The following is a 17,726-nucleotide window of genomic DNA, read 5'->3' as shown; positions in this document are numbered from 1 at the left end:
ATCCCACCTGAATTTAGAGACCATCTTAAGAACAGATTTGATGTATTAGACATTAATGACTGAAGACCAGAAAAACTGTAGAATGACTTCAAGAACATCATACAGGAAGAAAGAAAGAAAAGACCAAAATGGATGTTAGAGGAGACTCTGAAACTTGCTCTCCAGTGTTTGTTGCTGTTGTTAAGTGGCATCGAGTCAATTCTGACCCTTAGCGACCCTGTATAGGGTTTCCAAGGAGCAGTTGGTGAGCTTGAACCACCGACCTTGTATTTCAAACTGACTTTACAGTCCAGCACATTAACCCACAATGCAGCACCAATGTAGAGGTTCTAAAACAGATTTCAGTAATGAGGAGATAAAAGAGCTGAGCAGAAAATGTCACAGAGCAGCTTGAGAAGACAAAGTCGACTATTATAATAAAGGTGCAAAGACCTGGATTTAGAAAACCAAGAGAGATAAACTCACACAGCATTTCTCAAGCTGAAAGAACTGAAGAAAAAATTCAAGCCTCGACTTTTTAAGGATTCCATGGACAAAATATTGAATGATGCAGAAAGCGTAGAAAGAAGATGGAAGAAAAAAGAAATGGTTGTTATTCAACTATTTTAAGAGGTAGCATATGATCAAGAGTCAACGGTATTGAAGGAAGAAATACAAGGTGCACTGAAGGCACTGGCAAAGAACAAAGCTACAGGAATTGATGGAATACAAATAGAAATCTTTCAACCAACTGATGCAGCATTGAAGGAACTCACTCATCTACATCAAGAAACTTGAAATACAGCCAGTGGACAACTGACTGGAAGACATTCGTATTTGTTACCATTCCAAAGATAAGTGAACAAACAGAATTCAGAAAATATTGAATAATATAATTAATATCACATGCAAATAAAAATTTCCTGACAATAATTCAAAATCAACTGCAACAGTACATTGAAGGGAAACTGCCAGAGGTTCAAGTCAGACTCAGACAAAGACGCAGGACAAGGAAAATCATAGCTGATATCAGATGAATCTTGGTTAAAAACAGAAAATACCAGAAAGATGTTTACATGTGCTTTATTGACTATACAAAGGCTTTCAACTGTGTGGATCATGACAAGCTATGGATAAATGCATATGCTATGCAAAAATGGGTACTCCAGAGAATTTAATTACACTCACAAGGAACCTGTACATAGACAAAAAGTCAGTTGTTCCAACAGAACAAGGGATACTGAATGGATTAAAATCAGGAAAGGTGTGTACCAGGGTGGTAGTCTTTCACCACACTTATTCAATCTGTATGCTGAGCAAATAATCTGAGAAGCTACATTATATGAAGAAGAACATGGCATTCAGGATTGGAGAAAAAATCCTTAACAACCTGCAATATGCAGATTATACAACCTTGTTTAAACAGTTACTGCTGCAGATCAAAGACCACAGCCTTAAATATGAGTTGTACCTCAAAGTAAGAAAAACAAAAATACTCATCACTGGACAAATAAATAATGTCATGATAAATGGAGAAAAGATTGAAGTTGTCAAAGACTTTATTTCACTCAGATCCACAACCAACACTCATGAAAGCAGCAGTCAAGAAATCAAATGACATACTGCATTAGGCAAATCTACTGCATAAGACCTCTTTCAAGTATTCAAGAGCAAAGATGTCAGTTTGAGGACTAAGGTACACCTGACTCAGCCATAGTATCATCAATATCCTCATATGCATATTAAAGTTGGACAGTGGATAAGGAAGACCATAGAAGAACTGAGGTGTTTGAAATATGCTGTTGGACAGGAATATAAGAAGTACCATGGACTGCCAGAAGAACAAATACGTCTGTCTTGGAAGAAGTACTGCCAGAATGCTCCTGAGAAGTCAGGTTGATGAGAGTTCATCTCTCATACTTCAAACACATTGTCAGCAGGGATCAGTCCCTAGAGAAGGATACAATGCTTGGTAAAATAGAGGGTCAGAGAAAAAGAGCAGGGGCCCCAATGAGATGGATTGGCACAGTGGCATCAATAATGGACTCAATTGTAACAACAATTGTGAGGATGACACAGGACCTGGCAGTGTTTCATTCTATTGGGCACAGGGTAGCTATGATTTGGAACCCACCCAGTGTTACTAACAAAGACAAATTGAAGTTCATATTTGGTATCCTCAAAGCCACGTCTTCTCCTGTTATTGAAGTGTGGATCAAAAATCACACTCCATGTTTACACTACTTCACCAAAACATTGAAGAACTTAGACTACTGAACCAGGCCAGTTCTACCATTTCCTACCCAGCTGGTACTGCCTAATTGTGGGCGTCAGTGGTTTTCCTGTTCACAAGACTGAGCTGATCTTGGCTCATCTTGGATTGCAGCTTTGAAAGGAGATAGATCATTAAGTTAAAGCCCCATCCCCTAAAAAAACCAGGTGACAGGTTCGGTGACTGAGTATAAATAAGGAAAGGAAGGGGAGTGTGTGGTGGCATCAGACCCAAGAAAGGAAGAAATGGTTGGTGCAAAAAGTTATTTGAAGCACCCTTATTAATAGTCAGCATTTGTTATAAAAGAGACTTTTTGCATTTTTATCAAAGAAAATGTTTAAATACAAATTCCATATTTCCTAACATAACTTTTAAAGGTATACCCTTTATATCCTTAAGTTCTGCATCTGTGGCTGCAACCAACCTGACATAAAAAATATTTGGATGTGGGAAGCAATGAAGTGATCGGAGCAATCCCTCAAAGGCTAAGATGGAACATAAAGTGTTGTTTACATGGCAGTTACAATAAATTAGGCTTTGTGCTTGGAAAGGTCATCTTAAAAGAGGAAGACTCCCAATAAGATGGATTTCAACAGTGGCAGCAGCAATGAACTTAAGTGTAACAACTGTTAGTATGGTACAGGACTGGGCAGTATTTTGTTCTGTTATGCATAGGACCATTATGAGTTAGAGCCAACTTGACGGCCTTTGAGAACAACAACAGAGGGGATTTAAGGTTATCTAGGTTAGGGTTTATATAAGGGACTTGAGCATTGGTGGATTTTGGTATCCGCGGAGTCCTGGAACCAACCCCCATGGGTACTGAAGGACAACTGTATAATAAAAATTATTATAATAATAAAAAGGAGTGCTTGTGGTACTGTAGAGTTAGCACTGGACTGCCAACAACAAGATCAGAAGTTCAAACCCACCAGCCACTCTGTAGGAAAAAGATAAGGCTTTTTATTATAGTAAATATTTACAGTCTTGAAAACTATAATGGGGTCGCTATGAGTCCAAACTACTTGATGGCATCTTACAACAACAATATAATTAATCCAAGATGAGTGAATTAATACTTTTTTTTTACTTAAAAGGGAAAGAATAGATTCACACACACACACACACACACACCCCAGTATGAGACTGTACAAGGGAGGGAAAATGTATTCACTGACCTTTAAAATGAATAATTTTCTTCAATTTATGTTTATTTCCCTCTTTTAAAAGGAATTTAGAGCAAAGTCAAGAGAATGGGACAAGCAAGAGATATTGTATCAGACTCATCTGGTTTCTTTAGATGCTCAACAAAAATCATTATCTGAGAAATGTAATCAATTTCAGGTACATCATATAACAATATTTTCTAAATAAGAAATTAAAAGTTAAATATTAGTATCTTTGCCATTCCACTTATAATCTAGTTACAGATAGAAGTGCAAACTAAAGGAAAATACCTAACCTGAGTAGGTACAAAACTAGGTACATTTGCAAGGCATGAAATATCTTTAATGGTAAACTTCAGTCTCTATGTCTCACAGGATGGAACGAGTAAATGTTTTCATTATTATGTCGTCAAATAAGTGTAATACATTTTTTTTTTTGCATACATATGGGCAAGGCATTTAGAAAGTCCAAAATTACTACAACTTAGAGCCTCCCAGTTAAGACACAGAGATAATACACATATACACATAAAACAAAACAAAACCAGTTGCCTTAGAGGTGATTTGGATTCACAGCAGCCCCATGTGTAGAACTGTGTTCTATATAGGGTTTTCAATGCATAGGTTTGGGGGGCAGTAGATCACTAGGCCTCCAAACTTTGCATTATAAGCACATTTACTGTTGGCACCACTGTTGTTGTTAAGTGCTGTCAAGTCGATTCCTACTCATAGCGGCCCTATATAGGGTTTCCGAAGAGCAGCTGGTGAACTTGAAGCGCCGACTGGGCAGTTCAAACGGCTTTGTAGTTTGGCGCATTAACCCACAGCGCAACACCAGGAGGGTCCCCATAATTACAGAAAATTAATAACAAGTAAGTGGAATCCTGGTGTAGGATAAGCACCGGACTGCTTACTGTAAGGTCAACATTTAAAACCCACCAGTGGCTCTTTGGAAACATATACAGAGTCATTATGAGAGTCAGAATGGACTTGACAGCATGTAATAAGTAAATGAAAAAAATTAAAATCCTATTGGAGGTCAGAGGAATAAGAGAATAATTGGGGATGACGTAAATCAGGAAATGACCTCCAGCAGGGGTGAGGTTGGCCTGGACTTTGCTTATAATGCAATATTGAAGGATTCTATGGGAAAATATTGAGTGATGCAGAAAGTATCAAAAGAAATTAGAAGGAAAATAAAACAAAACAGAGGGAATGGAAGCAAATGTTGTTGAATGATGATTCATGGACGGGATTGTAATCATTGCAATGAAACGAAATATGATAAGGATGAATGTAAAGCTGATTTTCTCCCATGTAAACTATCCCTCAATTCACAATAAAAACTTTTTTTAAAAAAATGCAGTAGATGGAAGGAATACACAGAAAATTTCTAAATAAGATGGAAGGAATAAACATTGACCATGTTTAACCATTTCAAGAGGTAGCATATGATCAAGTGCCAGTGATACTGAAGAAAGATGTCCAATGTGCATTGAAGGCATTGGCAAAGAATAAGACACCAGGAACTGATGGAATACAAATAGAAATCTTTCAACAAACTGATGTGGCACTGGAGGCACTCACTCATCTATGACAAGAAATTTGAAAAACAACTACCTAGCCAACTGACTGGAAGAGATCTGTATTTGCACTCATTCCAAAGAGGTGAACCAATGGAATGCAGAAATCATTGGACAATACCATTAATATCTCATGCAAGTAAAATTTTGCTACATATGATACAAAAATAGCTGCAATTATACATTGACAGAGAACTCCAAGAGGTTCAAGCCAGATTCAGAAGAAGATGTGAAACAAGGGATACCATTGCTGGCATTAGATCTTGGCTAAAAGCAGAGAATACCAGAAGGGTGTTTAAAGGCTTTCAGTTGAGTGGATCATGACACGCTATGGTCAACATTGCAGAGAATGAGTATTCTGGAATACTTAATTGTGCTCATGAGGAAGCTGTACCTAGACCAAGAGGCAATTGTTCCAAGAATAAGGGAACACCGCATGGTTTAAAATTAGGAAAGGTGTACACTAGGGTTATATTCTTTCACCATATTTATTCTATCTGTATGCTGAACAAATCATCCAGTAAACTGGATTATATGAAGAAAAATGCGGCATCAGGATTGAAGGAAGACTCATTAACAACCTGTAATGTGCAGTACAACCTTGCTTGCTGAAAGTGAAGAGGACTCAAAATACTTACTGATGAAGATCAGAGACCACAGCCTTTGGTATATGGGTTGCACTTCAATGTAAAGAACAAAAGAATCCTCACCACTAGACCAGTAATCAACATCCATATAAATGGAGAAAAGATTGAAGTTGTCAAGGACTTCATTTTGCTTGGATCAACCATCAACACTCATGGAAGCAACAGTCAGTAAATCAAATGTCATATTGCATTAGGTAAATCTGCTGCACAAGACCTCTTTAAAGTATTGAAGAGTAGAGGTTAGTTTGAGGACTAAGGTGTGCCTGACCTTAGCCACAATGCCACGATGCCACGATATTTTCAATAATTATATATGTTGGACAGCAAGTAAGGAAGACCATGGAAGAATTGATGCACTTGAGTTATGATACTGGCAGAGAATATTGAAAACACCATGGACTGCTTAAAGAGCAAGCCAATCTGTGTTGGAAGAAGAGCAGCCAGAATGCTCTTTGGAAGCCAGGATGGCCACAATTCATCTTTCATACTTAAGACATATTATCAGGAGGGACCAGTCCCTGGAGAAGGATATCATGTTTGGTAAAGTGAAGGGTTGGAGAGCAAGAGGAAGACCCTCAACAAGATGGATTGGCACAGTGGTGGCAACAATGGGCTTGGACGTAGCAATAATTGTGAGGTTGGCACAGGACCAGGCAGTGTTTCATTCTTTTGTGCATAGGGTTACTATGAGTCAGTACTGACTCCATGGCATCTAACAACAACATACCATCATTCTTCCCATCAATTCCCTATTGATGAACATTCAGTTAGTTCCAGATTATTGCTAGTAGAATATTGTGATATGCTTGTATATACATCTTTAACCACTAGTATACATTGTTGGATAAAAATCTCAGCAATGAATGTTGAGCCAAAATGAATGTGCAATCAAGTTTTAAATAAGTGTTAGCAGATAACCCCAAAAATTATAGTAATTTACAATGTATGAGTACCCATACTCTCACCAGTATGGAATGTTTTCAGTTTTTGGGTTTTCCAAACTTTGGTGGACAAGCAGTAATCTTCACTTGAATTGCTTTGTGTATCCCTGCCCATGTGTAAAGCTAAGCATCTCTTCACATGCTAATTAGCCTTTTTCATTTCCTCTTCTGTAAATTGCCTGTTCCTAAGCTTTACTCACTTTTGTGTTGTCTTTTTCTTACTGATTGTTTAATTTTTTGGTGCCTTAGTAGTTATTATCCCTTGCTATATGTATTACAGACCATTTTCTATAACCCAGTTGTTTTTACTTTGCTCATTTGGTTATTTGGTCACAGAGACATTTTCAACAGTTTTGTGTTGAGTTCTTATACAGCTTCTAGATTTTCCTTCTTGCTTAGTCTCTAGCCCCTTGCTCATATTCTGTATCTTTGCTCTGAGGTTATACTAAAATATTTTCTCTTTTGTTAAGTGCCATCCAGCCGGTTCCAAGTCATACGGACCCTGTATAGGGTTTCCAAGGAATGGCTGGTGGGTTTGAAGTGCCAACCTTGTGATTACCAGTCCAGTGCTTATCCTACAGCACCACATCTGAAATTACAGTTTTAGGACAAAGATAAGACTTAATTTCAAATGAACAACTTTCACTTTGTAATAGCATATCTGGGAGGCCTGGTGTGGTGCTACAGGATAAGCATAAGACTGTTCACCACACTAAACATACCCTTATTATAAAGATTTACATTTCAAACCCACTAGCCTTTCCTCCGAAACCTTATGGGTCACTATGAATCAGAACTGACTCCATGGTACTTAACCACGACAATAACATATTTAAAGATGTTTTTCCTGATTCTTTTCTATTATTCTTAAATGTTATATAAGCTTCTATGTAATATTCTTTACTTGATTTACATTGTTTTCATATTTTTCAGAAACAGGCACAAAGTTACCAAATTCAATTTAATGGTAAAAAGCAATTCATAGAAGACAACTGCTCTGAAATCCCTCGGCTAATATGTGAACCAGATCCTATTTGTGAAACCAATGAAAGAGATGAGTTCATTATTGAAAAATTAAAATCAGCTGTGAGTGAAATCGCATTAAGCAGAAATAAGCTACAAGATGAAAATCAGAAGCTCTTACAGGAACTGAAAATGTATCAGCGACAGTGCCAGGTGGAGTGAGTTTTTTGGTTTTTTTTTTCAACTAACAATTACCCATGAGTTGTATATTAGTGATTCAAGAACTATGTGGATTAGAAAGCTACTTTCTATTACATGTGTGTATTCAGTTAATATTTCTCTAGCAATTCTCACTTGATTCAGTAATCCTGTAAGTACTTTAAAATGCTTCATTTGTTGTTAAGCACTTCCGAGTTGGTTCCAACTCATAGCAAGCCTGTATAGAGTTTCTAAGGAGCACCTTGTAGGTTTGAACCCCCAACCTTGTGGTTAGAAGTACAGTGCTTATCCTGCAGTGCCACCCCAGTACTCCAGAATACTTGTGATAGTAATGTGTTGTCAGTGCAGTCTAACAGCACTCTCAGACTGCTATATCTAAAAGCCATAGGTAGCCAGTCACCCTTTGTTGCCACTGTTCTCTCTGATCTGGCTCCTCTTTGACTCACAGGAATCCTGGGTTAGAGATACAGGAAATCATTCAGGGCTCAACAATTGAATCATCTACAATAAGAGGCATGCGGATCATTCCCTCTGATTTATCATTGCTACCCTTATGCATTGCAGAATACACAATGAACTGCTAGCTGCAAGATCAGCGATTGAAACCCACCAGCCACTCCTTGGAAACCCTATACAGAGTTGCTGTGAGTCAGAACTGACCAAACAGCAACAACAACAACAACAACCCTTATCAAAAATCCCTAGTGGCACAATGGGTTAAGCATTGCATTGCTAACAGAAAGGTCAGCTGTTTGAACCCACCAGTTGCTCTGAGGAAGAAAAATGGGCAATCTGTTTTGTAATTATTTATAACCTCGGAAACCCTTTGGGGCAGTTCTACTCTGTCCTATCAGGTTTCTATGAATTGGAGTCCACTCAATGGCAGGGACTAGGGAGGTATAGGACATAGTTTATTATAAACATTTACCAAACAATAACCCAAAAATTTTAAGGTAACTTCCACATTGGCAGGTGTGATTGAATTAACATTTTTCTTTACCCAACAATCATTTTTCTTTCTTCTATCTCTCTGCTTTTTACAGTCATTACAGCATTCATCAAAGTTAGTCAACACCAGTTTCTTTACTAAATTTTTTTTTTTTTTTAGGGATATACCAATTACTTGAGACTATGTCCCATTTAAGTTTTATCTCCCAACTCCAAATATTTGGCCTCTTTCTACTAATTCCTCTATGACAATTGTGCCATTGCTTGGCCCCCTGAATTTCTTTCCATACTAAATACATTTTTTGATACTACTTTCTAAGCATTCTATTTACTTTTCAGATACTTCACCCTAGGATCTTCTGCCACTTCAACTCCCAGAGCCATTTCTTAGTCCTGGGCCAGCTCCTTATATACCCCATCCTGCTTGTGTTATGAATGGATTATATATAGAATTGGTCTGTTGACCCCTTTCTCTACAAGCATCTTCTCTGTTCTGTTCCTTTTCCCCCAAGAACACAATGCTTCTAGCTTCTCCTTTTCTCTGGTATTTCTTCCTTCATCTCCCCATTTCAATCTCCAGCTTTGTTTGGTGTGTATTTGTGTGTATGTGTTTAAGGTGTTATAGTGGCGGGTGGTGGGGTGGATGAGAATCTGATGCATATAAAAATATAGATCTTGGAAAGCAAATAAACCAAGGCAAACCACAAATACTTATCACTGAGGAAGCCATGCAATTTCTAGAAATAGAAAAGGTATTGGTAGTGTTTTTTTCTAGCTTTGCTATACATAATTGAGATTAGTACTTACTCGTCTGCTCTAGAGGTTGTCCAGGTGACTTCTAGTTTGTATCGTGCCAGCCAGCTCTCCTAGTTCTCTTTCAGCTGTGCTTAAATGGCTGCCGGTTCCAATGAAGATCTCCATCTCAGAAACTGCTTCCCATGTATCCCCCGAGTATAGGTCAACTAGTCATGCCTCAAAGAGGAGACCTGTATTCTGCAGCTCTCTTTGTACTGCTGAAGTCTATGCCAGGATCACATTCAATAAATAAGGAGATTGTTTTTCTGGGTACTTCCCTAGCATTCTTCCCTGGATTTAGGTCACCCTGCACTGACTAAGAAAGACCTATTTTTCCCTGTTGTCTAGTTTTCCTGAGACATATTTTTTTTAACTAGTCCAAATCTGTTGCACAAGACCTCTTTTTAAAGTGTTCAAGAACAAATATGTCTGTTTGAGGACCAAGGTGCACCTGAACTAAACCATGGTATTTTAATAACCTCATATGCATGCAAACGTTGGACAATGAATAAGGAAGACCATAGAAGAATTGACACATTTGAGTTATGGTATTGGAGAATATTAAAATGCCATGGACAGCCAGAACAACAAACAAATCTGTGTTGAAAGAAGTATAGCCAGAATGCTCCTTAGAAGTCAGATGGCCAGACACTGTGATTCATACTTCAGACATATTATCAGGAGGGACCAGTTCCTGGAGAAGGACTGCATGCTTGGTAAAGTGAAGGGTTAGCAAAAAAGCGGAAGACCCCCAATGAGATGGATTGGCACAGTGGCAGCAGCAATGAGCTCAAGCGATTGCGAGATTGGTGCAGGGCGAGGCAGTGTTTCATTCTGTTGTGCATAAAGTCACTATGAGTCGGCACCTAACAACAACAAGAAGTCCAGTGACCAAGTCTGGGTCTACCCATCAGTAACATAAGCTCCTCCTAATGTCCTTGAACAGAATTCTATTTGAGCTCATTTATATTGCCCAAGAACACTCTGTCTTTGAGTCTAAGGCTCAGCTTTTGTCTTCTGCTCACTTGGAGAACAGAATTGGCTACTCTTAACACATGCATATTTAGAAAGAGCTTCTTTTCCCCTTTCTTGGCAGCACTATTAAATTAAAACTAAGAATCTACATTTTATAATTTACAAAAGAATCATATATGTTAAAAACCAAACCATATTATTCTGGAACATTTTAACAGACACACACATTTATCTGTAATAATCCTAATGAAAAGATTTTTTTAAATTTTGGTTCAAAAAAATCAAGGCATCTAAAGAGACAAGATTTCTAGTCCTAGGAAAACACTAATTATTTTTGAAACATTTAGGGGAAAGATGCAAAAAATAATGCTTTTATCTAGTCTTCCCTTCATTTTATTTCCAAATTTTTCTCATGTTTTATTTTTTGCCTCAAGGCAAATACTAAATGCAAGGATATAAATTATTTACTATCTGACAATTGATTTGAAAGGTGTAAAACCACTAGTTCTCCAAACCATCAGGCAAATTTCTAAACAGATGGGCCTTAAACTTATTTTTTAGAAATTTCTATTTTACCAAATAATTATTGTTTTTAAGTGCCATCAATTTGGTTCCTACTCATAGTGACCCTGTATAGGGGTTCCAAGGGGTGACTGTTAGGCCTGAACCACTGACCTTGTGGTTCAAATGGACCTGGCAGTCTAGTACATTAACCCACAGCACCACATCAAATAATTAAGAGGTAAATAATACCATAAAATTTGAAAAGAAGTTTCTCTTCTCTCTGCAAAATTGTCATATGACAGAATAGTTCATATCTTGCACATGAATGCAAGACAACCATTTTAATTTGAATTGTCACTTATTCTATATAAATTTCTCTCTAGTTTACAACATGCTTTTATGCCAATGCATCTTAATTTTTACATGAATCACATCTCACTTGTTTTCTACAACCTTGAAACGTGCCTTAATACATATTAATCTCATTGCAGAAATTTACTTACTATGCTACACTACACTCACATTTTTTTAATGTGTAATATTTCCCATTGGATGTTAATGACAAAAGTAAACTTCTAAATTTTTTTTAATATCTATGCAAAAACGTTGAGTTTCTTTCTGTTTTCTAACATATCACTAAGATACTACATCAATACTGTCCAATAGAAATATAAGCTACAAACGAATGTAAAAATAATATTAGTGGCCACATCAAAAGGGTGAAATTCATGTTAATACTATATTTCATTTTAACCCAATACATATCCAAAATATTATCATTTCAACATGAATCATTATAAAAACTATTCATGACATATTATACATTTCTTTTTATATAGGGTCTTCTAAATTTGAGGTGTATTTCTCATTTGCAACACATCTTAGTTTAGAAGTCAAGTATTCAAACATCTGCTATGTATTTAGATTTCATAAAATTTACAGTTGAAAAAGAAAATGTGCATACTTAAGTTGCTCCAAACTTGAAAATGCACCAATAACTGAATCAAGTATAAAAAAAACATTTTCCTGAATGTTCACATCCACATTGACAAATAATTTACTTGACTTTGAAGCAAAAGCATTATCTGTTTCAAATATGGTGCTGTGGGCTAATGCATCAGACTGCACAGTCATTTGAACTGCAAGGTCGGTGGTTCAAGCTCACCATCTGCTCTTTGGAAACCCTATATAGGGTTAGAATCAACTCGACAGTACTTAACAACAAAATTAAATAAGGAATCCTGGTGTGGTGTTGTGGGTTAATGCGCTGGACTGCACAGTTGGTTTGATATGCAAGGTCAGTGGTTCAAGCTTACCAGGTGCTCCTTGGAAATCCTATACAGGGTCACTATGGGTCAGAACCAACTCAACAGCACTTGAAAACAACAACAAATTAAATAAGGGCCCCTGGTAGTGTAGTGGATAACAAGCTGGGCTCAAATAATTAGTTTCATTTCAAACTAATTAGTTTGTTTGGTCATTAGTTCAAATCTACCAGACACTCTTCTAGAGAAAGATGAGACTTTCTGCTCCCATAAAGATTTATAGCCTCGGGAACCCTATACAAGGTCTATATGATTCAGAACCAACTCAACAGCACTTAACAACAACAACAAATTAAATCAACTCGCTAATTCTTGCACCAACTCAATATTAATAACATTGCATAAATTGATGTGATATTGCATAAATCAAAAACAACTCTAAATTTATCAGTATCAGCAACACCTTATATTTTTTCTTATACTTTTTCAGCCAATTTATATAATGCAGCCAATTATAATGAAAATCTTGTGCATATTCATACATGTTAGAAAAATAATTACTATTGATCTATATATATTATGCAAAGCTTTCTCTGTAAAGATTTACATACACCCTTGAAAACCCTATGGGATTTTCCTAAATGGAGTCTACTCTATACAGTCTCTTAAGAGTCATACTCTACACTATAGAGTCTCTATGAGTCAGAATCACGTCTATGGCGATGTAGTTATACAGCTAGATGACAGGTAAGTTTGTGCTTTCCTTGGAGCTTCAAATTTAGCTTTTTAATGGGCAGTATGTGATCTTTGAAAAAATATGTTTACTGTTTTTTGTCTTTGATGGTTGAATATTTGGCTAGCATTCCTTGTGTTTCAAACAATTTTGGAGTTTACAGTACAGTAAATGTTTGGAAATTCTTCCATGGCTTAGTCAGTTAGCTTTGACAAAGATCACAAGATAATGTTCACTGTTTTCCATATTTTCATATACGACTGATGATTCAAATCATTTGCACATATGTACTAAATGGTTGTATTAACTATATTCATGACACTTTTCATAAAATCTGGTTCAGAAATCTAAGCACAAATATTGTGAATATACTGGGGGCAAGAGGAGGGTGTTCAACACTTTCATGGAAAAATTTCGTTATCTTTCAATACCATTTTTCCATAAACTTTTTGAAGTTCCCTCATATATCTCACAATGGTTTAAAGTAAAAAGGAAACATCTATTTCTTGTTTAAACTTATAATAAAATCTGGGTGTTATGGATTGGATTATACCAAAAAATAATTTATTGTAAATCTAACCTCTGTGCTTGTGTTTACAATCCCATTTGTAAATGGTCTGTATTTCTTATCTTAATTAGAAAGGATTAATGTGGGATGTATCTTGAGTCAGTTTTTTTTGTATTTTACTTTTTATTGTGAATTGAGCGAAAGTTTGCAGAGAAAATCAGTTCTTCATTCAACAATTTATACACCTTTTGTTTCATACCATTAATTGCAATCCCCACAATGTAATATAACCTATCCCACTCCCTCCTTGTGTTTCCAGTTTGCCTTCCTGCTTCTTTTTTAACCCTTCTGAACTTTGTTCTTGGGCAAATGCTGCCCTTTTGATCTCAGAGGATTAATTATTCTGAGGTGTGCATGCCTCACTAGTGTTATTGTTATGCTTATGCTATTGTTAAGTGCCAGTGAGTCACTTCTGACTCATAATAACCCTGTATAGGGTTTTCAAGGAGTAGCTGGTGGGTTTGAACTGCCAACCTTGTGGTTTGCAATTCAGTGCTGGTCCTACAGCGTCACACCAGGAATAGACCTGTCTAAAGTTTGGCTGAAAATTGAGTCTTGGAGGTGAATTCATTTCCAGACATGAAGAGTGACTTGGGGCCATACTCTCAGAGTTCTATCTATCTCTATCTGACCAGTAAACTTAGTCTCTTTTATGAGTTTGAATTTTGATCCACATTTTCTCCAACTCTATCCAGGACCTTCTAACATGATCCCTTTTAGAGCAGTTGGTAGTAGTAGCAGGGTGCCATGTAGCTCTTCTTGTCTCAGGGTCATGAAGACTGAGGTTCATGTAGTCCACTAGTCCATTGGACGAATTGTTTCCAATTCTTTTATTTTATTTGCTCTTCTTAGCTTTGGACAGGTAGACACCAATAGTTGCAGCAGCTTTTAAGACCCCAGTCACTACTCATCAAAGTAGGACATAGACATCAACTTTGTGGACTATGGTATGCCAGTTGCCTTGGCGTCTCCCAAGATGATGGTCCTGAGCTCCCAGGCCCAGAGCTCCCAGGCTAGTTACTTATTCCCTCAAGGTGTTTTGTTATGGCAAAGAAGTTTTCATAGCTTTGCTTCCTGTTTGCTCTACTATATTAATGGATATCTTCATTTGTTGTTGTTGTTAAGTGCTGTCGAGTTGGTTCCGACCCATAGCGACCCTGTACAGGGTTTCCAAGGGTGTAGATCCTTACGGGAATAGAAAGCCTCATCTTTCTCCCGCGGAGCAGCTGGTAGTTTCGAACCGCTGACCATAAGGTTCGCAGCCCGATTCGTAACCACTATGCTACCAGAGCTCCTGGATATCTTCATAGCACAGGTAAATACATATGTAGAAATATTCTGTCAAATTTATGCATCTTGGTGGGCATAATCCCATTCTCCTTCCCACACCTGTTCAGCTTGTGTTTCTGTCTGTATGTCCACTGGTTGATTACTATTATCGCAGAATTGTATATAAAATAGTATTTGCATCTGTTACCTTTACTCTGGTACTTTTCCCTGTGTCCTCCTTTGCCTTTATCATTTTTTTGTGACCTCCCTCTTTTTTTTTCTTTTTTTTTTTGTTTTACCCTTCACTTAAGTAAATAAGTATCTACCTTTTAGTTAGAGAGTGGGGTGGCTCCATATGATACGTACTGGACTCTGAACCACAAGGTTGGTGATTTGAGCCCACCAGCTGCTCAGTGGGAGAAAGGTGAGACTTTCTCTTTCTGCAAAGATTTACAGCCTCGGAAACCCTGTACAGGGTTGCTATGAGTCGGAACTGACTCGACCTTGACAGTAGTTAACAACAGCCCTCTAGTTAGCGATTTCTCCTCCTTCCTCCTCCCATCCCTGGTAACCATCAAAGAATGTTTCTTTTAGTGTGAAAACTTTTTCTTGACTTTATACTAGTGGTCTATGATTATGTTATATTTGTCATATAACATATCATATAATATTTATCCTCTTGTGATTGACTTATTTCACTCGGCATAATGTCCTCCAGGTTCATCCATACGATGAGGTATTTTGCAGCTTCATCATTATTCTTTAAAATTGAGTACTATTCCATTGTGTGTGTTTGTACCATAGTTTGTTTATCCATTCTTCCATTGATGGACATTTAGGTTGTTTCTAATTTTTTGTTGTTATCATGAATATTGCTGTAGTGAACATGTGTGTGCAGATATATATTTCTTTGGGGTATATATCATATCTAGTAGTGGGATTGCTGGAGCTTATGGTATTTCTGTTTCCAACTTTTTAAAGAGAGCATACATTGTTTTCTATATTTTATAATTCCATCAGTAGTGTATGAGGATTCCAATATCTCCACACCCTTGTCAGCATTTGTTGTTTTCTGATTATTTAAATTTGATTATTAATGTTGGCGTTAATGCCGGCGTATGTTGAGTAATTCTCATCTGGGCTATAAAAGATTGAACAAGCAAGAGAAGAAACACAAATGGAGAAATAAATGTGAAATCACCTAGGGGCAGAAGATCAGAAGAGACAAGGACATTCCTCCCTAGAGAGTCTTCTCCTAGAGCCTGAAGTGGAACATCTAGCTTCCTAAGCTGGGAGAGAATGACTTGCTTTGTTAAAGCTACTTGCTGTGACATTTCTCTTAGCAGCACTGGAGAACTAAGACACAGGGGGGCGGTTTAACTAAGACACCTAGATGATTGTTTCACGTGATAGAAACGGGTTTCTTCATATCTAGCTGAAATTTATCTTTGAATAGTAGAAAGGATTCAAAAATAGTTGTACTGGGAGTTTGCTTTTACAGGCCACAGATTGACATTTCTTCAGAAATTTGAAAGTCCTCTGAAACAAAGCATACCCAAACTATTTATTGGAAAGTGTTCCTTTCTTACATTGCATGACTCATCTAAAGCTGATGAAAAATGCTTGAATAAAATTTTTTTTTGATATTTTAAAATTTGAATCTTTTACATTTTAAACTGATTTAAATATCAAAGTTAAAATTTTGATATCCTCGAATTTTTATTTTCATATCCTCAAGTCTTTATTCTATGGACAATTATTTAGCGAGTTAATTGAAGATAACTCACTTTTTGCAAAATATTATTTTAGTATTTTCTTCATAAATATTAAATACAGGATTTTCATACATAAATAGTAACTTATTTTACCTTTCCATCCCTTTCCCTGGCCTTTTACATACCAAAGAAGTGACTGCTAGTAAAAAATGACAGAACGGAAACTTTAAAGCTAGCCCTTATGCTTCTAAGCCCAGAGATCTTTCCCCTATAACATTCATGAGATTAAAATCAACCCATCTTTGAAGATCATAGCTTTGAGTTTCTAGTACTCTAGAACTTTTGAGAAATCACTTAAAAGTCCCTTTGCCATTATCAGCAAATATACCTATTTCACATTTACCAGCAGCTAAGTTATTATAAATTAACAAAGGATTTAAATACAGTGATTATAGATCATGCATATATCCTTTCCCTCACCACCAGTTAAAAGTAAGTCAAATCAAAGCAAGCAAGATACCAAAGCAAACAGTTATTTAGACAACACATCAAAAGTTAAAATATTTTGAATATAAAATATGTATGCAACATTTCTGATCCTCCCTGCCCCTGAGTCTCACTTCTATAAGTTTATGTGTGAGGGATAAAGAAAGAGGATTGTGGCATATGATATGATAATAAACAACAGCAACAAAACATCAAAATTTAATAACTCATAGCTGAGATTATGTCAAAATACCATATCAAATAACATTACTCCTGCTCTAATGGGTCAGCTCTCACTCCCCATGTGATAGCTGCCAGACTATAACATCTGACTTACAGACAACCCTTCCTTGGCATTTAATATTAGATAATTTGTCTTCATTTTCACAATCACCTTCACTCATTACATGTGTAGCTTCTAAATTACTGAAAAGCCTTCTAGCCTTTTCTTGCACTAAACAAGTAAACAAACAAACCCCCTGTCCACCAAGTAATTCTGACTTAACATGGTGAAGTAGAACTGCCCATACGTGTGATTTCCAAGGTTGCTTGCTGAAAGTTAAGAAGACTTAAAACATTTACTGATGAAGACCAAAGAGCACAGCCTTTGGTATGGATTATATCTCAATGTAAAGAAAACAAAAATCTTCACCACTGGGCCAATAAACAACATTCTTATCAACAGAGAAAAGATTGAA

General features: G+C 36.8%; 1 protein-coding gene across 1 annotated transcript in view; it reads left to right on the top strand.

Moving 5' to 3' along the window:
* CCDC67 (coiled-coil domain containing 67) overlaps nt 1-17,726 on the top strand; it is a 144,461-nt gene that overhangs the window by 73,123 nt on the left and 53,612 nt on the right. Inside the window, exons 5-6 of the mRNA XM_006871204.1 lie at nt 3,482-3,595; nt 7,522-7,764. Coding sequence (XP_006871266.1) covers nt 3,482-3,595; nt 7,522-7,764 — 357 coding nt within the window. The remainder of the gene's footprint in view (nt 1-3,481; nt 3,596-7,521; nt 7,765-17,726) is intronic.

Source organism: Chrysochloris asiatica, unplaced genomic scaffold (genome assembly GCF_000296735.1).
Source record: "Chrysochloris asiatica unplaced genomic scaffold, ChrAsi1.0 scaffold00163, whole genome shotgun sequence".
Classification (NCBI taxonomy): domain Eukaryota; kingdom Metazoa; phylum Chordata; class Mammalia; order Afrosoricida; family Chrysochloridae; genus Chrysochloris; species Chrysochloris asiatica.
The sequence above is the reverse complement of the archived record's forward strand: the minus strand, read 5'-3'. Positions and strand labels throughout refer to the sequence as shown.